General features: G+C 39.9%; 2 protein-coding genes across 12 annotated transcripts in view; both read right to left on the bottom strand.

Moving 5' to 3' along the window:
• The window catches only part of LOC147842141 (uncharacterized), a 1,078,568-nt gene that overhangs the window by 1,023,239 nt on the left and 33,913 nt on the right, over positions 1 to 21,416 (bottom strand). The window lies entirely within an intron of this gene.
• dclk1a (doublecortin-like kinase 1a) overlaps positions 1 to 21,416 on the bottom strand; it is a 129,531-nt gene that overhangs the window by 52,541 nt on the left and 55,574 nt on the right. For 9 of the 11 annotated variants that reach the window (XR_015500444.1, XR_015500443.1, XR_015500445.1 and 6 more), the window contains exon 5: positions 20,429 to 20,536. Coding sequence is in view for 6 of the 11 variants with exons in the window: in XM_087269548.1 (XP_087125674.1) it covers positions 20,429 to 20,536 (108 nt within the window). In the remaining 5 variants the exon portion in view is untranslated. Of the gene's footprint in view, positions 1 to 20,393; positions 20,537 to 20,627; positions 21,086 to 21,416 lie in introns of those variants that run through there. The other 2 variants (XM_087269554.1, XM_087269555.1) reach the window with 2 other exon arrangements.

A 21,416-nucleotide genomic window follows, 5' to 3' on the forward strand; every position in this document is an offset into this window, starting at 1 on the left:
AAACAGTATTGCATGTTTGTGAGTGAAATCTGGAAATTGAATATGAATTATTGCATTCATAAGTATGAAAGTTTGTGAAAGTATTTTTAGTTGAAATATACACAGTTTAAATGAACAGCTTTGTTTACTTTCATGACCTAAAAGTAAACCCTGGCATTCAAGATTGCATTAAAATGCAAGCCCCTGTTAATTCGCTGTATTATTATTTTTAGTTTGTGCTATTCAACAAGCTTTTTAATTCAATACTTTTGATATTGATTTTGTTCCATAAAGCATCTCTGAACGCACAACACGTCCAGCCTTGAAGTGAATGGGCTGTACCAATTGAGCATCGTGTCAATGCCACAGCCTACCTGAGTATTGTTGCTGACCATGTCCATTCCTTTATGACCACAGTGTACCCATCGTCTGATGATGACTTCCAGCAGGATAACACACCATGTCATAAAATGCCAATCATCTCAGACTGGTTTCTTAAACATGACAATGATTTCACTGTACTCAAATGGCCTTCACAGTCACCAGATCTCAATCCAAAAGAGCAGCTTTGGGATGTGGTGGAAGGGGAGATTAGCATCATGGATGTGCAGCCAACAAATCTGCAGCAACTGTGTGATGCTATCATGTCAATATGGAGCAAAATCGCAGAGGAATATTTCCAGAAGCTTGTTGAATCTATGCCACGAAGGATTAGGGCAGTTCTGAAGGCAAAAAGGGGTCCACCCAGTACAAGTAAGGTGTACCTATTATAGTGGCCGATGAGTGTATGTGTATAATGCAGAACTTGTCGTCTATTAAAATTTAAAACCAAATAAAAAAACACTAGTTTGTTTGTCTTATTTGATTGTGTTCAGGCACTGCCAGGAACATGCCTTACCAAAAAGTCAGTTTTGGCTCAGTAGGGCACATGCTAATCGACTAATGAGCTGTTTGTGGGTTTGTCAGTAAGCAACTGTGCGACTAGCCTGAATTACACAGTCAGAATAATAACAAGGCCCCTGCGTGAGAGTGACAGGAGCAGCTCTGTGTTTCCTGAGGACAGTCAGTCAGCAGTGTTTCTACAGATTACACTCCGCTCCTCTAATTAAAGATTACTCTCTGGATAATCCGTTTAGATCAGAATTCAGTCGGCTACGAGGCCAAGTTCACCCGTGCAGATTCAACAGAAAAGCTTCACAGAAAATTGATGAGGCGACCGACCTAAGATCACAGATCAGAAATGCTTTGGAAGGATGCCTTCGGTAAATGGAGCGGGCAGAGAAAGAGATGTGAACGGCCCACACAGCTGTTAATAAATATAACAGAGAGAAGCTGTTTATGTCTGTGTCGCCGCGTCTGCTTTGTTAAAGCAGCTCTAAATGTGTTGTCGAGCTCTGCACTTGATCGCGCCGCTCAAACTGTGAAGAACCCGTAGGATGACATGGGCTTGGGTTGATTGTCGCGTTAAAAAAACAAAAGGCTCCTCGCAACTGCATCAACACAAATGACATTTGTACACAGATTCAGCAGGTAAAGGGAATTCATCACTTTTGAGCCTTGTAGAATACAACTAATATAAACATTTCACTCAAACCAATACCTAATTAATCCAGAGAAACTGAGAATTACAAGTGGTAGCATAGAATCATAGATATATACATTAGATGTTGCCTGGCCTATTGTTGTCTATTGAACGGAATGCGTCAATAGCGCCGCCATCTTGCTACAGGGTAGCGCTCCTTTGAAATGAATGCGGGACCAAGGTACAGTGGAGGACTGTGGCCATCCAAAGCCAGAGATATACACATATACACATATATCTATGATCGAGAGTTTTCCTGGATGTTATGTAATTTTTTTTTCTAATTACAAAAATTATAATTTTACATCACTTTTCTACATTGATGGATCAGTGACCGCATGGGCATTCCTGACAAAAAGCTTGTGTTTGTGTGTACAGAAATGTACTATTCACCCTCCCTGTTAAATTTGATCTAATCATGTCCTGAAACACAGCTCCTCTCCTGCTTTCACTTCTCATACTGACGGAGGGAGCGATTCGTTTGTGAATGAATATCCGTTATGAACGACTCCTTCACTAGCCGACAATAATACAAGTTTCTGGTAGCGCAGCATCTTGTTGTCATATTTCTTTTGCATTGTTCGCTGATTTTATTCAACAAAACTAGCATAAGCCGAGTGTTTAGTGCGAGTTGGAGCTTCTTTGTCTTATGGTGAATGCAGTAAGTGACTGCTATCATCAATAACGTTACCTGATTAGCACAAAAGTTCAGAACATACAAAGACAGAAAAAAACTTAATCTTACCCATGAAATGTTCTGCCTTTGTGCTTTGTTTTCTTTGTTTGCTCGTCACTACACCCGTAGACAGCGCTAAAGTCCAGCATCTACACGTAATAACACAGTCTTGACTAGTGTGGTTGAATGACATTTGTCCTGGAAGCACTGTACCAATGTGGCGGCGCTATTGACACATGCTCAGAGTCCCTATGCGATATCTAGTGTATATATCTATGGCATAGAATAACTATATGAATGATGATTGGACATGCAGTAAATTAGCATGGCTAGAACTACAGTGCTCAGCCTCTGTTAAAATAGTTGGGTTAAAAATACCCCAATATAAAACCCAACTATAGGTTTTTATAGTACCTTCCCAACTATGGGTTATTTTAACCCAATGCATTGGGTTATTTTGATTAAACGTTATTACTTCCATTCTGGCATTACTATTGCTTCTATTTTCTAGTACCACTATTAATTTTGTAATTATGATAGTGAAAATAAATAACACACAGCATAGAAAAATACTGAAAATGCTTTATTTCCATTACATTTTAAGTTCCAGACACTTTTGTTAAAATAAATCAAGAATCACAAACAATGAAGAAACAGAACAAAGTCTAGACAGTTATAAACAAGCATTTTCAATATTTTTCTATGTTAATTATTTACACAAACATAATTGCAAAATTAATAGTGGTACTAGTTATAGTAGCAATAGTAATACCAGAATGGAAGTAATAACATTTAATCAAAATAACCCAATGCATTGGGTTAAACTAACTCATAGTTGGGTTATATTCTGGGGTATTTTTAACCCAATTATTTTAACAGCGTATTTGCATCAGCAGCTGCAGCAGGCTTCACTCAGTGTCCACAATACATTTTAGCCAAATCCAAACGCTTCTAAAAGATTGTCTTGGATGGTTAAACAGATGTAAAAAACACGAAACGGAGAGGTAATTTGATAAAAAAATAACAACAATATTTTTGCGTTATAGCTTAAATAAACTTTATATGGCAAAAACAAGATTACGCACGGATATTAATACAGCTGTTCTGTGTCAGTTAAATCAGTTGACTGTTGAAATTCAAATTTTTAACCCAACTGGTTGAGTTATTAAATAAATAACCCAATAAAGGTTAAAATAACCCAACAAAGTACCAAATATTTAACTCAACTGGTTGAGTTATTAATAAATATTAACCTAACAAAGCACCAAATATGTTTAACTCAACCATTGGGTTAAATAAATAACTCGTAGTTTTTTAGAGTGTATTATTTATTACCAGTTGAGTTAAATATTTGGTTCTTTGTTGGGTTATTTTTAACTTTTATTGGGTTATTTATTTAATAACTCAACAGTTGGGGGTAAAAATTTGAAATTTAATAGTCAACCGATTTAACTGTGACAGAACAGCTGTTTTAATATGCGTGCGTAATCTTGTTTTTGCGCTCTAATATTATTTAACGCAATAATATTGTTGTTATTTATCAAATTACCTCTCGGTTCGTGTTTTTTTTTACATCCGTTTCACCATCCAAGACCATCTTTTAGAAGCATTTGGATGTGGCTAAAATGTATTGTACATTGTGGACACTGAGTGAAGCCTGCTGCAGCTGCTGGACAGTCTCTACAGCATACAGAGCTCCATATTCTGCTTCTTAATTGTTTGTGATTCTTGATTTATTTTAACAAAAGTGTCTGGAACTTAAAATGTAATGGAAATAAAGCATTTTCAATATTTTTGTTTACTGTATGTTATTTATTTACACAATCATGATTACAAAGTTAGTGGTACTAGTAATAGTAGCAATAGTAATACCAGAATGGAAGTAATAACATTTAATCAAAATAACCCAATGCATTGGGTTAAACTAACCCATAGTTGGGTTATATGTTGGGGTATTTTTAACCCAACTATTTTAACAGAGTATTTGCATTTTTCAATGTTGCATGATTTCAAAACTTGCATCACATGCTATAATATATTGATATTATCATACTGGATTGAGTAGTTTACCAGATGAGAACTGTTGTGTTAACAGAGCAATGTTTACATTTGTTTGCAAGTACGCAAAAACAAACATTAAAAAGGGTCAATTCTCCCCAGCACTTCTCTTTGCTTGAGCAGCTTTAGTTGCACGACATAGAAGCATTTGTGTAATTATAGACATAATCATCCCAACCTGATATCCTAAGCATCAATCATGTTTGATAAGACTGGGCAGCCCCAATAAGCAGATCAGGAGGTTTAAGATTTGATCTGTAAATACCCAACATGACCAAATAATCTGGGACAATTATAATAATGAAGCTCCTGGGCTGGTTTTTGCAACAATCCACCTGTAAATGGCACACTCTTTCCCTCTCCATATGCATCAGACACCTTCTTATAGGCACCCCTTAAGTCTTGCAATTATTGTGCAATTCTGAGTATGCTCCACGCAGGTGAGTGGCCTTGACAAACCACCTGTAGGATATACACTCTCTTCTCTCCATATGCACTAGACACTTTTTTAAAGAGATGGTCCACTACAATATCACATTTTAAACTTTAGTTGATGTGTAATGTAGCTGTGTGAACAAACAACATTTCTGAATGTAGTGCGCTTAAAGTTCAATGCAAAGGGAGACATTGGTTTTACAGAGTTAGCTTATGACCCGTTTCCGCTGAGTGGTACAATATGGTATGGTGCGGGTTGATACGGATCACCTTTATCAAGCTTGTGTTTCCACTGCCAAAAAGGTAGGTGGGCGTGGTGTATGACAAAAAGTTTCAGACAACTTCATTTTTACTCTAGGATATGTCTACAACAGTAATGCAGTACGGGTCGTTCACATCATATGAGAAGCACTTCTCACAAAACCGATGTTTACACACTTAAATACTTGTTTATAAATGTTAATTACTAACTTTTCCATGAACATGATTTGATCATAACTGCAGATCAATGACAAAAATGAAAAAGCCTACTGTGACGCCTGTAATTATATAAAATAAATAAATGAATGCAACATTTATGAGCACATACAGACCCTTACAGTCTTCAATATGTTACCAATTACAGAAAAACTACACACTTCATACATTTAGTCCTTGTTTGGGTTCAACAACCACACGAAATATAGCCCACAATCAGTGCAAACGTCTCATCCGTGTCTTTAAAGGGTCACGAAACACCAAAACACATTTTTTGAGCTGTTGACAGTCGTATATGTGTCCCACACTGCTAAAAACACTATTAGGACACCTATTTTTCACTAAAAAGTGTAAATTGGTTGTTTTTGCGTTATTTCAAGCAAATTCGTACTTCCGGTTTGAAACAAATTTTTGAAGCTGCGTCACGGTCATGACATAATAGCGTTGTATTCCAGCGTGCAGACTGGGCGTCTGTGCCAGAGTGAGTCTTATTACGTCTTACAGTGTGATGCATTAATGCATGAGTAAAGCTTGGTTCAAACCAATCAGCGGGCTCTATTCTGCAACTTCATTAATATTCATTACTGTCAGAGTGTAGACGGCAAAGACGCCACTTTGTGTTGGCAAAACAAGCGTGAAGTGTTGCTTTTATAGTTTGCTGCAGTTAAGTTTCGTTTTCATTTTCTCTCTGTGAGAGCTCAGACTCACGTGTGGATAACAGTGTACGCGACGCTCGACAACAATAACTTACGTGTCTAAGGAGGATTATTGTTTACCTGAGAGATGTTCTCATCTGCAAACGCTGAGATCCAGATTCGCTTGTAGTCTCCTCTAAATAAAGACACGGCTCTAGTTGCTGGCGATTGTCCTGTCTCTACAGATTTGGTAAGTGAGCGACCAGTGCTCTTTGTTTATTCAGTTCGTATTTTACTCGTATCAAACAAACTATTGCACCGATCTAAGTTTCCGGGAAATGCTGAGTTTTTTTTCTCTCATTCGCCGTGCGGTATCAAATATCGCATGAAAAATACACGCTTAGAGCAGCGCCTCGAATCAAATATCACGTTTGTCGGGAGGGACATTAATGAATTCCCTGAATGAAAGAGCCAAACTGCAGTTAAAGTCCACCATTTAATAATTTGGCAAATAATTCGACTACAGATGTCCATGTAAACAGTCACATTGTCCGCTGTGGGTGTGTGTTTTGACTCTGAAATTCAGCGCGCCCAAATAGACACTCCCACCCCAACCTCTTTTCTTCCTCCGACACTCCCCCCTAAACAGAGCTGGACACGCCCACTTTTCTGACTTTTTCCAAAGTAGAGGTGTGAAAACACATTGAAACGAGGGGGTTTCATGGCCCTTTAATCTTCAGCAGCAAGTGTAGCCTCTTGTTCGAAAGTAATTCTTTTATTTTGAGTTCATAATAGTCTAAAAGGTGATGATAATAGTTATACATGGCAGTTTGTTCATGGTTAAGGTTGCTGAAAGAATCATTTGTTTTTTTGCGCTTCACTCTCGAGTTTGTCTCATTCTGTGAGGCTCGGATATCAGAGCGCTTCAACGATCAGGCGCAAGTTATTACTATGAGCTTAAAAAGTTTGTTATTTCAAAAATAGAAACAACAACAAAACACGGCAGAATTTGTTCTTCTTAGCTTTGTGGCTGAACATCAAGATGACAACAAGGTTTGTTTGCACTCGGGTCGACCCTGGCTTCTTACATGTGTATAGCATTACAGTATCATGTCTCAGCTGTGTTTTTAGAATGTCACTTCCTTTGTTTTCATTCTCCTGTTTCTGCGAGTGATGTATCTCTGAAAACCAATAGCGTTCAGCTGCACGTCTAGCTCTGCCTTATGGTAACCTTTGAGCCTGTTGGTACTCTTTGCAAAGGGTGACCAAAAAGTGATACGGTAAAGTACAGTTCGCTTGTAGGTACCCTTTGACAGTGGAAACGGCAATAAAAGTGAACTTACCGTACCACTCAGTGGAAACAGGCCATTAGCAAAGCTTACAGCGAACAAAGTTTGGGGACTACAATAAAATACATGCGGGCTAGTGAGATCACTTTAGTTTACGTGCATTGACCATGCGCATACACCTCGCACAGCAAAGAGGAGTGCCAGAATCACGCTAACGCTGTAATGTAGCAGAAAAAGCTAAAATGAAGTCCAAACGCTACTATTTTTACAGAGCTTGTTCTGTGTCTGTAATTGGGCTTCAGAAGGACACAACACAAAGAAAGAAGTGCTTACAGTTAAATTTTAACTATGTTCCAGAGAAATATAAAAAATATATAGCTAGGATTTGATAATGGACAGCTTCCAGAATATCTCCCAGTTCAGTGCTGGATTCGGCTAAAAACTTCTCCAACCATAAATAGACGATGCTGTGGTATAACCTGTAAGCAATGACATGCACAGTTTCTACCGTTAATGATATGTTGTAACAAGGATGTAAGCAACAGGAAATGCTGTTTGGCACCGCTAACATTATTTATTAGTCAAACTGCTGTAAACACCCACAATCTTCAGCAGCGCTGCAGTGTCTCTTTATGTGGATGCTTTCCCTGCGTTATACGTCTCAAATAACAAACTCACAAAAGATATGCGAACGTTTCAGATTACGTACACATGCTTATTGCAAATATATGTGAGAGACTCTTGTCAGATTTTATTTTAGAGAGCAGGCATGAGGTTCAGCTGTGTCCTCCTCATTTTCTGTCTGATTCAGGCTCAAACTGATCCAACTAACAGCTACTCTCACTGACAGCCGAGCCGCAAATCACAGCACATTATGTTAGCTGACCAATCAGAGCCTCTTGAGGGTGAGCCTTTCAGAGGAGCAAGAAAATATGCCAGTCGTTTTCATGTTAGCTGAGTAGCTGTATATAATCAAAGTATATGAAAATATATTGTGATTTTTTTAATATATTTTTTATATATTGTGACTTTTTTTTTTTTTTACAAATGAAGCATGAGCACACATTGCTTTGCACTCCATAAACACAACTAAGCCTTGAAAGTACACTCTGAACCACCCCTTTAACAGTCCATGTGTCTAGTAAAAGATTGTGCAACATTGTGAACGGGCTTAACAAACCACTTGTAAATGATTCTCTCCTTTCCATATGGGAAAAATCTAACTTTCATTTAAAAAAAAGTTAACTCATCTAGTTTAACCTAGATTTGTCCTGATTTTACATACTGCTACTCTCTGATGATTTAAAGATCTTATTTTATCCTCATTTATAAGTTGCTTTGTATAAAAGTGTCTGTATGTTTCTCCCCGATTATCAGGAGGTAAACATCAGCCTAAAACATCTATACTGTGAGTCCAGCTTTTAAAGGTGTGCAGGCCAATCTCCGACAGAAATCAATGTGCTATACTTAGCCTGACAGGGTGTATTATATAAACACCACTCATACAGCGGGCGGCTTCATCAACGGCTCTCTCAGACAGCGCTTAAAGTAAAGCGCAGATTTCCTTTCTGGAAATCACTAATCTGATTCATCCTAAGAAATCTAACATCTGACCTACGCTTTCTGACAGATTAAAAGGCAGCTGTCTGTTTGATTCATTCAATAGTGGGAATTGTGGGTCCGTAAACTGACCATCAATCTTTCCGGAAACTCTGAGTTTTTCCCAGAAGCACAAGAAGCAATGCAACAGCTACAAAATGTGCTGCCTAATGTAATGTAACTTATTACATTATTTTAAAATAAATACTAGACATTTTACATGCAATCTAAGGGATGAGAATGAAATATGCACAAATTTAGGTAAAGCTAGAGTATTTTAGCTACATGGGGTTTATTTTTAAAAATGTTTACAAAATGTTAAAAAGGGGCTAAATGACTTCCCCTGTAGTTCTAGCATTATTTATATTCATAACAGTGTGATGAAAAGTTCCGACTGGGATCGAGTCTGCTTAGGACCCCAAAGGATCGTCTGTGGTGAATTTCTGATTTAAAGCTAACGCTTCGTTAGCTTGTTGTAGCTAGGAGGCTAAAAGAAGATTTATGATTATGCTAGCACATAGGCTAACTGGGAAAACTAAACAGTATGAAATATAAATGCTCAATTTCATAACCCACGCTTTTAATTATACATCAGTATATGGAAGGGTCATTATTACGCTTATAAATGTCATAATGGTGAAATGAAATGGTCATTATCACGCTTTTTACATTATATAAATTATAATGGGGGGGGGGGGGGGGGGGGGGGGCTTGGAGTTTTGGGTGGGTAGAGATTTAGGAGATCAAGGACGAAAGTGAAGACCGGCAGGTGGTGGGCCCTTGATAATGTCTCTGGGGGCCCTCAAAATGTGTGGGCCCTTAGAATCGTCCTAACTTTTACCCCCCTAGCGGCACCTCTGGTGTTCTGTATAATCAAGTGCTATACCTAATTTTATCTTTAATTCCTTACATTGCACTTTACACATTGAGGGGGGATCTCCTTATCCACCACCTGTGTGCAGCATCCACCTGGATGACGTGACGGCAGCCATTTTGCGCCAGATCGCACGCCACACACTAGCTGATTGGTAGAGAGAAGACAGAGTGATGAAGCCAATTATGGTATGGGAATGGTTAGGAGGCCATGATAGACAGGCCCAGTGGGCAGATTTGGCCAGGATACCAGGGTTAAACCCCCACTCTTTTTCGAAGGACATCCTGGGATTTTTAACAACCACAGAAAGTCAGGACCCCGGTTTAACGTCTCATTCGAAAGACGTTGCTCACTGAGCAGTATAGAGTCCCCGTCACTATACTGGGGCATTAGGACCCACACAGACCACAGGTTCAGCGCCCCCTGCTGGTCTCACTAACACCACTTCTGGCAGCAACCTAGGTACTGACCGTGCGCAGCCCTGCTTAGCTTCAGTGGGCGACCATGTGAGAGTTGCAGAAAGCTAGCTGCCGGCACAGTATCTATATATTCACATATATCTATTACAACAACAGGATCACTCAGGGTCTTATAGGCAGACCCAATTCTCAGGGGAGGACTTAACTTCTCAAGAAAGCAACATTAACAAGATAAAATCAAAGAGCAAAGCAAACCTTAAGCAAACATCACAGCAGCACTGTTGTGTCCAATTTTGCATACTAGCAATCCTTAATACTGTTCTTAAATAGAATTAGTATGTCTTAAATCAGGTCGAAATGAGTATTCCAAAGTTACCCATGGTCTTCTATTTCCGATGGAAATGTGTATTCTAACAGCTTTTGCTCACAATACATTAGGTGTTGGATTTGATTTCGATTAGAGCAACAAAAGGTGTAAAAGGTGTTAACAAACTACAAATCCGGCGGATACGCAAAGCCGATTGTTAAGTGAAGAAGCTTTTGTAAAGATGTTTCAATGATTCTTAATTATTATCTAACCTTCTGGATTGTATTTTTGTAACATTTTCTGCATTATATTTCTTCTGAAACAACAAGAAATTTTAGAAAGACGTCTTTGTTTATTAACTTCTGAATGCAGAATTGTGCAAATGCCTGAGGAGAACTCTTTGCATGAAAGACCTGCGATTGTCAGATTAACCTGCTGCTGCATCTCTAATATTGTAGGTAAATAAATATGAAAGAAAATAATGTGGATGATTGACAGGGCATGTAACAAAGCAACATAACTTTCCATTAATAAGGAAGCAGTACACCACCTGACAAAAGTCTTGTCGTCTATCCAAGTTTTAGGAACAGCAAATAATAACTTCTAGTTGATCATTTGGTATCAAAAGTGGCTTTTATGAAAGCAAAAGGCCTCTAAATTACGCTTATTTGACTAAAATAAAATATGATCATGCCTTGATTTTTAATTATTTAATTAGGACAGTAAGGTCTGACTTTGCTTAAACAAAAATCTTGTCACTTAGAAATAATGTACAGTATAAAATATAAAGTCATCCTGCAATGGAAAGCTTGGACGACTGCATCGATCTCTGCAATGACTCAAATAACTTACTAATAAAGTCATCTGGAACGACAAAGAAAGCGTTTTTGCAGGACTCCCTGAGTTCTTCAAGATTCTTTGAATTCATCTTCAATGCCTCCTTCAACTTACTCGAGACATCTCAATAATGTTTATCTCTGGTGACTGATCTGGCCAACCCTGGAGCACCTTGACCTTCTTTGCTTCCTGGTACTTTGATGTGGAGGCTGAAGTATGAGAAGGAGCTCTATCCTGCTAAAGAATTTGCCCTCTCCTGTGAATTGTAATGTAATGGGCAGCACAAATGTCTTAATACCTCAGGCTGTTGTCAAACCATGATATTTCCCTTACCAAACTTGACTAATTTCTATCAGAACCTTGGGTCTATGCGGGCTCCAACAGGTCTTCTGCAGTATTTGTGATGATTGGGATGCAGTTAGACAGATTATTCATCAAAAAAATTGTACCTTTCGCTACTTTTCCGAATGATCAACTAGAAGTTACTATTTGTTGCTCTTACAACTTGGATTGACGACAAGACTTTTGTCAGATAGCGTATGTCCCAAAGCTTGCATATTCCTCTGTTACACACTCAAAAGTATGAAAGTGTATAGTTTTTCTTTCAAAAAAAGGATGCAGAATAAGTAGGCGAGTTGGGACGCTGCACAAGAGCATTGTTGTCATAGTTTCACAAAGCTTTTCTCCTTTGCCTAATTCCACCTAGCAACACCAACAGCATCGCAATTTCTTTTTTTATTCACAGTGTTTTTAAGCATTGGTGCTGGCCGGAGGGTGAGTCAATCTGCAGCCAATTTGAACTATTTCCTAAACCATACATTAACATCTCTACATTATATAACACTTTCATTAAAAATAGGTAGAACATTTAATTTTGACCATTTCTAGAAAAATTTTAGACAATTTTCAGCCTTGAGGGAGGTTTAGAAACCCTCGAATGAAAACCTTGGCAGCTATGGATCAACAACCCATCATGATGTCTGTAACTTTTTAATTTCCTAATTTTAAAACGATCATCAGGCATTGCATACTGCTGTGAATTTATCCCAAAAGCAGACTGGCCGAGTGAAACCTTTGCAAACATGAGTCAATCTGTCATATTCTCCCTCACCCCAGGGTTTCTTATACGATTAAACAGGCTGAATGGTGCAAATGGCACACCAAGCACTCGAAGCTAAACCGATTCCACACTTTCACGGATCACGTCTGCAAGCGTCTGCCGCGAAACAGCCGTCTGACTGAAGTGATGAGCCGCAATCTCTCAGCCTGCTTCCGCCAAGACTGCCAAACAGGAAGAGATGCCCAAATATGGGCACCTCCATTGTCTCCAAGGCACAGCTCCCATAGACAGCGTCGCCATGACAACCAGATAGAACTCTGAGCCAAACCTCGACTCATAGAGATTCAACTGGTACAATTCAAACCAATCATATAACAGACGACTAGAGGATGGAGGAGAAGAAAAAACACATCAACCAGCAGCTTCTAGAAGTCTCTGGCACACATCGCATAGAGGTGAAGACGCAAAGGCGGTCTTTAAGGGGAAACTAGGGCACAGATGCACAGAAAAGCATTATCAGAAGGTGTTACATGTTCGAAAGCTCTTTATAGATTGACAAACACACTCATACCTGTACACCCATGCAGAGCAATGTAGACTCTGCATTCAATTCATAGTATTTTTCTTTGAATGGATGGTTCACACAAAAAACTAAGGGTGCTTTTACATCTGTGGTTTGGTTCAATTGGTCCGGACCAAGGGCAATAAATCGTAGCATTTTCTGTCGTCTTTGGGTCGTTTTGACACCACACTGATTGCCAGTTGAAAAGAACCAAAATGCAGTCATCTGACAAAATCCACATCTCTCATTGGCCAGATGTTACTGAACATATCTCCTGAACTGCTTTTCGATTGGTCAGAATTAATAAACGTGCAGGAAAATGCCAATGGAGCTTCCGCAAGTGAACAAACCGGCAGACACATAATGTTTTTGGACTCTGGGGGAAACTGGAGCACCCGGAGGAAACCTACATGAACATGGGGAGAACATGCAATCTCTACACAGAAATGTCAACTGGCTCTGCAGGGACTCCAAACAGCGACCTTCTTGCCAGCCACCGTGCCACCATAGGAATGAAACATTTCTATGGAAGTCATTGGGTCCCTGCAAAAAATATTTTTCAAAATATCTTCTTTTTTGTTGAACAGAAGGAACTCAAATAGGTTTTGAACCAGTATTAATTAAGATTTTTGGGTAAACCATCCCTTTAACCCTACTATGATGCTAATACATTTGTAGACAGTAATGCCTCTGATATCACAATAGACTGCGGGTGATTGATTCTTTTTCTATTTGGCACCTAAACTTTTCTTAGCATAGTTGGGGAGGCAGACACACTCAGTCTGTTAAAAATAAATGCATAAAACAGCTCTTTGTACAAGCATGCATAACACACAAACGCAACCTGAAAAGTCAATTCCCATAAGAGGTTGTTAGGCTGCACTTATTAGGGCAAACAGAACCGGGAATACTTTCCAAAAAACTAAATCTGATGAAGAATGCCATCTATGCCTATGCCTGTCTGTTCACTCTCTTGCATCTGGAAGGGCATCCTCTGCATAAAAAAAAAAACATATGCCGAAGTAGTTGGTGGTTCATTACACAGTGGTGACCCCTTATAAATCGAGGACTAAGCCAAAAAATAGTGAGTGAGTGAGTGAGTGTTTACCTTCTCCCACTATTGCCTTTTTTGCCTTCAGATCACATCCTTCACCAACATTCATATTGAACTGAACAATAACATGAACACCAATAACATGGTGGCTCAATGGTTAGCACTGTCACCTCACTGCAAGAAGGTCCGTAGTTCAAGTCCTGGCTGGATCAGTTGGCATTTCTGTGTGTCCAAAGACATGCGGTACAGGTGAAATGGATAAACTAAATTGGCAATAATGTGTGTGTGTGTATGGGGCGGGAGGGGGGGAGTTTCCCAGTACTGGGTTGCAGATGAAAAAGCATCCATTGTGTAAAACCAAGCGGCAACCTCCTGCTCTCCCTCAGGAAGCCAATACGGAAGTAACTAAAACTGCAATTCATGCGAAATTCCGCTAGTCGTGGCCGCTCCTGGCTCCAAAACAGAGCAAATTTCTATTGAGCCCACTGTTAGAATGGCCAACTTTACCGCAGAAAAAAAGGTGTTTACAGCCTGGTACAAAAAAAGATTTTGGTTAATACAGGTAATATTACCCTTCATGACAACTGTGAGGGGGGTGAATTTTTTTATAACTCATCCGTTTCCTTTATATTAAGTTATATTAAGTTTGCATAATTAAGGGAGTGGCCACTTGAGTGACAGCTAGGTCTCGCTGGTCACAGTCACGTCACCTCAGCTGAATCCTGCAGTTTAGCCACTGAACTCGGCATATTTATTGTATTTCTGGTTGTTTTATGTGGCTTTACACACTCAACTGCCTTTTGGACTTGTTTCCTACAATTATTTGATGGAATGTCATGCTGAGTGAACTTAATTGTGCTCACAAACCATTCACGTGGCCTCCGTTTCCCATGTGAGTAAAGTTATATACTTATATACCATCTCTATACATGTATTTGTTTTATTTAAGATCATTTATCGTTTATATTTATATTTAGAGCTGTAATGCACTCCAGAGTCTGTCAGATTGATTAGCTGTGGGCTCTAGATCAGTCATCTGAAGTGTTGTCATACGTTGTTATGCTGGATTTCATCAATAGTCTTACATTAACTAACACAGACTATATATGAAGAGTTTGGAAGTAATTCGCGTTTTCCTCCTGTTGAAAAACGTCATAAGAACAATGTTTAGTGGCTCAATGTATTACAGCAGTGTTTTTAAAAGACTAAACACTTTATTGATATAGTATACAACCAAGTACAAGTGGTCAGAATACAAACGAGTCACAGGTGATAAAGTATTAAGCGTTTCTCCCAAAGTAAAGTGTGTCTGAACCAGGTCCAAGCTAAATGCTAGCAGGTGTCTGTAGCTCCGCTCACTCTCCGCCTCTTTGCCCTTGTTTGGGATCCCGCCGTGGGTGTGATGACGCGTGAACAAAATGGCGACGGTTGGCCGCGCCTACTTGTGGCTTCTTTTGCGCTCTTCAGAAACCTATGGGTGACGTCACGGATACTATGTCCATATATTTTACAGTCTATGTGTAAAACATACGCTGGTTAAGCTGGCGGTTCATTCCTCTGTGGTGACGCCTGATGAATAAAGGGACTAAGTTGAAGGAAAATGAATGAATGAATGCCAATAGCTTAGTGGTTAGTTTGTCAACATTAACACAGAGGTGCTCATGGTGGTCAGAGTTCGATTCCCGGCTCGAGGTCCTTTGCTGATCTTTCCCCTCACTTTCCTGTGTGTAATCTCCACTGTTCTGTCAGTTAAAAGTAAAAACCCTGAAAAAATAATGATATAAATGAATAACTAGAACAGGGGGTGGAACGGTGGCACAGTGGTTAGCACTGTTGCCTCACAGCAAGAAGGTCGCTGGTTTGAGTCCCAGCTAGGGATGGGTACCGAAACTTGGTACTTTATCAGCATTGGTGCTAAATTATAAATAACCGAAGAGTAGATAAGCCCTGATTTTAACGGTTCTGGAAAATCATTGCTGTCTAAACATTATTCACAGTAATATAATTTAACTGACCAACCCTTTCTAATTTGCCATATTTGATATTCGTCTGCACTGTTGGCAAACTCAAATGAGAAATGCTTGTGTTTCTGGCGAGCATGTCAAGTATAAAAGCCTTCACAGTTGTCGGCTGTGCATGTGCACATAGCTGAGGCTCGCGCTAAGCGCACACACAGATCGTAAGCTTGCGAAGTGAATCAATGAGGTTGTATTTCCTGAGTGGTTAGCGACAACGCAACCAGTTGTTTTCTTGTATAAGCAGAAACGCAAGCAATCTGGCTAAGTGAATGTATCTTTCAAAAGTGCATTAACTGCAGAAAGACAGATGAAAAGTTTTTGACTGCCTAGCTACTATCGGTAACGTTACATCATCCACATGGTTATGCCAGCAGTCAATCACCTAAATTAGTATAATATTAATAGTTAAATAAACACATTCGGTTACAATGACAACAGTGTTTTTTCTGCAGTAGCCTAAATAAATTAAACATTAAAAATGCTTTTACATCAGCTGTATTTACAAATATAGCCCATGAATAGCTTAGTAATAAACTATGCTTATTAGGAAATTATATTAAAAAGCTGCTTATTTTTACATTGCAAGATGCTCCAAAACTGTATTAAACACAGATAACTCCCAAAACACAAATAACTCATTTATGTGAATGCGTCAATGTAAAAAATCGTAACATTATCTCATTTAACTACATTTTGCAACTCAAAGAGAGTATTTTCAACTGCAAGGAGCACGATAAACCAAGAAAGGTCCCGACTTCTGTCAGAAAAGGCAAACATGTTGATTTTCTCCAGAAGAATTGTAATTTTTCTTCAAACCATTGTACATTCTTTTACATGAAAAAAATAGAATTTATTTGTTTTACAATTACTGATTTCACTTTATTTTAAATTAAAAACATAATAATAAAACAAAGTGTTACTAATTTTGCTTCATTTGTGTTTTTTTCATAAATTAAAAAAAAAAATACTACAAAAAGTACCAAACTGATAAGTGGAATCGATAAAAGTAGTAATACTGAAAAAACCTTAACGATACCCATCCCTAGTCCCAGCTGGGCCAGTTGGTGTTTCTGAGTGAAGTTTGCATGTTCCCCCTGGGTTCACGGTGCTCCGTTTCCCCTACAGCCCAAACACAAGCACTATAGGTGAATTGCATAAACTAAATGGGTCGTAGGGTGATTAAGTGTGTATGTTTTCAAGTACTGGGTTGCGCCTGGAAGGCCATCCGTTACGTAAAACATATCTTGGAATAGTTGATGGTTCATTCCGCTGTGGCGACCTGTGAAATATTGAATAAGCTGAAGGAAAATGAATGAATGAATAACTAGAACAAAACACTGCGTGTGCACTACATTCTGCACTACATAAAGTGCTGCAGAGATAAAGTTGACTTGATTAGCATTGGCATGTATAAGGTAGCATATATTATAATATGTCACATGAATATAGTAATGATCAAAGCAAATCAGTCAGCAAACTGGCACAAAAGCAAACCGCATAGTGCCTATAATTCAGATCACACACAACGGTGTTCATTGCACAACAGTTGATGTGGATCTGCAAGACTGAGTCACACAACCCCCCTCCATCTCTCGCTCTCTCTCTCTCTGCCTCTCTCATCACCCCTCTCTCTCCCTCAATATCTCATATCTCTCGTTTTTGACTCCTCTCCATCGGGATGCGCCCTTGTGAATCAGACAGCTATATCTGAACGCAGTTCAACCCAGAAGCCAGCAAACACACTCTGCTGCACGTACAGAGGTGCTTCGTTGCACAAAGAGCCGTCTCGCATGCATGACTTCCTATTTATTATGTGATTTGAGATGTTAATTCTCTTTTTAACCATACTCAATCGAAAGAGAGCCAATGTTTGAGATGGGAGTTTGTGTGTACACAGGAACCTGTTTAGAGAGGCGTTTTGTGTTGCATAAACATGTACCATCGCCGGACACTTTATTAAGCCTGATTTAAACTTCAAAGTGATACCTTGCACGTAGCCTACGTTGTTAGCATTTATACTTCTACATTCTCTCTGTCCTGCTCTGCAATGACACTTGCAAAAAGCTAGTAGGCAGAGGGGGTATTATGATCCACTGTGTTAAACTACCTTGCCGGTCTTTTAAGTTTATGCTGGAAATGCGTGCGATACTACTGTAGCCGTATGTAACAGAGGCCAGCTAGGGCTCTGGCGACAGACGCTTGAGGCCATGGTCTTTAGCCTCCTTGGTAGAGCAACCGACTCGCATGCGGAAGGTTGCCAGTTTGATCCCAGCTCGGAGCAGGTTGGGTGGTGTAGGACCGGCGGGGGTTACATTAGTGCCGTGACCCGGATGGGAGTGAGGTTTATGGGAGTGAGTGTAACGGAGGCCAGCTAGTAAGTGCTGTGCAGGTAAACCTTACTCCTCTGATCTCTAAAGGTGCTCTTGCGACAACCGCTAGAGGCCATGGTCTTTAAGCCTGGTTTATACTTCTGCGTCAAATGACCGGCGTAACACACGGCGCATGCAACGCGCGTAGCTGTGCATTTATACTTCTGCGCCCTGTCTCTGTTGGTCTGGATTAACACTTTCGAAACGCTAGTTGGCAGTGAGGTGTTAATGTGTCTCTGTGTCGAGTTTCTTCGCTGCTTTTTTGCTTTTCCTGAACAATTCCGGGATTCACAAGTGGCTCAAACGCGCTCATTTTGAGGCAGGAACCAGCGGACGTGCAACAACTTTAACTATGAGGTAAACACAAAACAAAACTTTCCATCCGGAGCTCCTTCATGGGACTCCACACTTGTAAACAATCGCTCCATCCGGCTCGCACCATTCACGCGGCTCTCGGTCCCGCCCAGACTCGTCAGTGCTACCAAGCCGACCAATCACAGAGCTTGCGCTACGCGTCGTTGCGACATGTAGTTACATTTTTGGAGAGGTGCACGTCAGCGACGCCGACAGCCACGGCGAAGGGCTATGTGTCAGCGCCATAGCATATGCCGACGTTTGACGCAGAAGTATAAATCAGCCTTTAGCCTCCTTGGTAGAGCAACCGACTCCCATGTGGAAGGTCGCCGGTACGATCCCAGCTTGGAGCGGGTTGGGTGGTGTGGCGGGGGTTTCATTGGTGCCATGACCCGGATGGGAGTGAGGTTTGGGGGGGGTGAGTGTAGCGAAAACCAGCTAGTAAATGCTGTGTAGCTAAACCTCACTCCTCTGACCTCTAAAGGTGCTCTAGCGACAGCTGCTAGAGGTCATGGTCTTTAGCCTCCTTGATAGACCAACCGACACCCATGTGGAAGGTCGCCGGTTCGATCCCAGCTCGGAGCGGGTTGGGTGCTGTAGGACCAGCGGGGTTACACAAAGCTAAAACTCAGATTCATTCAGGAAAGATAAAAGTAGGAACTAGCAAACATTCAACAACTTTAATTTTAAAGTAAACACAAAACAAAAGTATCCATCCGCCACACTTGTTAAACCCATGACAATCAAAAAATGGGTGACAAATTCAATATGATAGCATCCCGCCTACTACCAACAGCCCAGGCTGCTGGTGGTGTTTTGTTGTGATGGATATTTAAGTGGCACACTTTTTTGTGGCCCTTAGATGAATCTATAATGCTTATTTTACTTGTGCACATTGTTAGTCTCAAGTTTTTTAGATGTTATTATCAGCATGTAACACCATGGCCTAACTACACATGGCGTGGCGCCGCAACACAATACATAAAATGTATCCATTTCATGTTAAAATGTGCTTTTGCCCTGACCATCTTGCAAAGGTAATGCGCAAAATTTCTATTTGAGGGCAAAACAACAGCCTTTAAGAAGCTTCTCATGTGTTTATTCTAAACCACTCTCTCACAAGTTTAATCTCTCACTGGCAGAGCTCTGATAAAAATAAAACACTATTGGCTGTTTTTTTTAAAGGGGAGGAGTTACTTTAAGTTCCACCCACTTTTCATGTTTCAGTTGAGATTACGTTAAAATTCAAATAAAAAAATGCACATTTCGAAGCACTTCACCCTTTAATTAAAATCTAGCCATTGCTAAACGACAGTCATCTTTGACACTTTTTGATAGCATGGACAAAATATGTTTAGCCACGCCCCTCCAACCGTTAGTTTGCTACAAGAGAAAGATGAGAGGAGAAATAAACCACACCCCTACTTAAGGGTTTACACACAAATCCAACATTATTTAAATGCCACAGTCTACTTCAGGATTGCTGCATTCCTTTATGACCAAAGCAAAACCATGTTATGACAGCCATTTCAAGCAGGACAACACACAAAAGCTGAAATCAACTGGTTTCTTGACAGTGAGTTAACTTTCCTCAAATGGCTCCACAGTTATCAGATCTCAAACCAATAGAGGATTTTCAGTATGTGGTGAAATGGGAGAATTGCATCATGTATGTGCAACCAACGAATCTGCAGCAAATCTGGACCAACATATAAAGCTTCCAGCACCTTGTTGAATCAATGCAATGATGTATTAATACAATTCTGCGGGCAAAACGGGGTCTAAATCAGTACTAGCAATACGTGCAGCATAAAGTGGCAGGTAAGTGTATATTTAACCCTTACCTGATCCAGAAGGGGACTTGCTGCGTCTGCAAAGGACAACGCTTCTAGGCGAGTTTCGGTTTAAAGAGCCCACCTTCCCATAGGATGTTGATTTCACCACTCGACACTCTGTCAGACGACAAAAACATATTAGAAAGTGAGGTTCAAAAGACACTAATAAAATACTAGTGTTTGCTGGTTAAAAATGGACATGCATTACCAGTAGATTGGTCTTTTAGTTCAGTACTGTCATGTCTGCTGTAGTGCAATCTTCTGGTTTTCTGGACACTAGTTATGTTTCGGTTTGTTCCTGCTTTGTAGTTCACGTGATCAATAATTGTTTCCAGCTGTATGTCATTGTCTAATTATTGTTGTATGTCACGATGGGCTCACAAAAATACAAAAGATATCCAAATGCAGAAATAGAAGTTTTAATAAAAAATAAGGGGACAGGCCAGGTTCAAAAATCGAACCAGGACAAAAAGTACAACACACTAAACAAAAGTGAATCAACCAATGTTTGAACAGGAATTCAAAAATATGATCATAACATGAAACAAAGTGAACAAACAAACCAAAACGATGAGTCAGTGAGCAGACTAGGACCAGATAAGAGCCGGACAAAACAAACCAGAATTGTGAACGGAGTGCACGAGCAAACAGCAAAAATCCAAAGGCAAACTAAACACAACATAACAAAGCTTATAAAGACGACAACAATAATTAGACAATAGCCCCTTTCACACATACAGACCTTTCCGGAAAATTGCCGGCAATTTTCCGGAAAGGTTGTATGTGTGAACAGGTCCTTTTTGAAAATACCGGTAAATTCGTTCTGGCTATTTTCCGGAAAGAGAAGTTGTAACATTACCGGCAATTTGCCGGAATGCTGCGCTGTGTGAACGCAGAAGGAAGATTCCCGTAATAAGCGCGTGCACGTCTAGAACGTGCTGACGTGAGACGTCTGCTTTAGCCAATCACAACAGTCAGACGCATTTACGTCCGCGCG

Source organism: Danio rerio, chromosome 10 (genome assembly GCF_052040795.2).
Source record: "Danio rerio strain M-AB ecotype USA chromosome 10, GRCz13ab, whole genome shotgun sequence".
NCBI classification, from domain to species: Eukaryota; Metazoa; Chordata; class Actinopteri; order Cypriniformes; family Danionidae; genus Danio; species Danio rerio.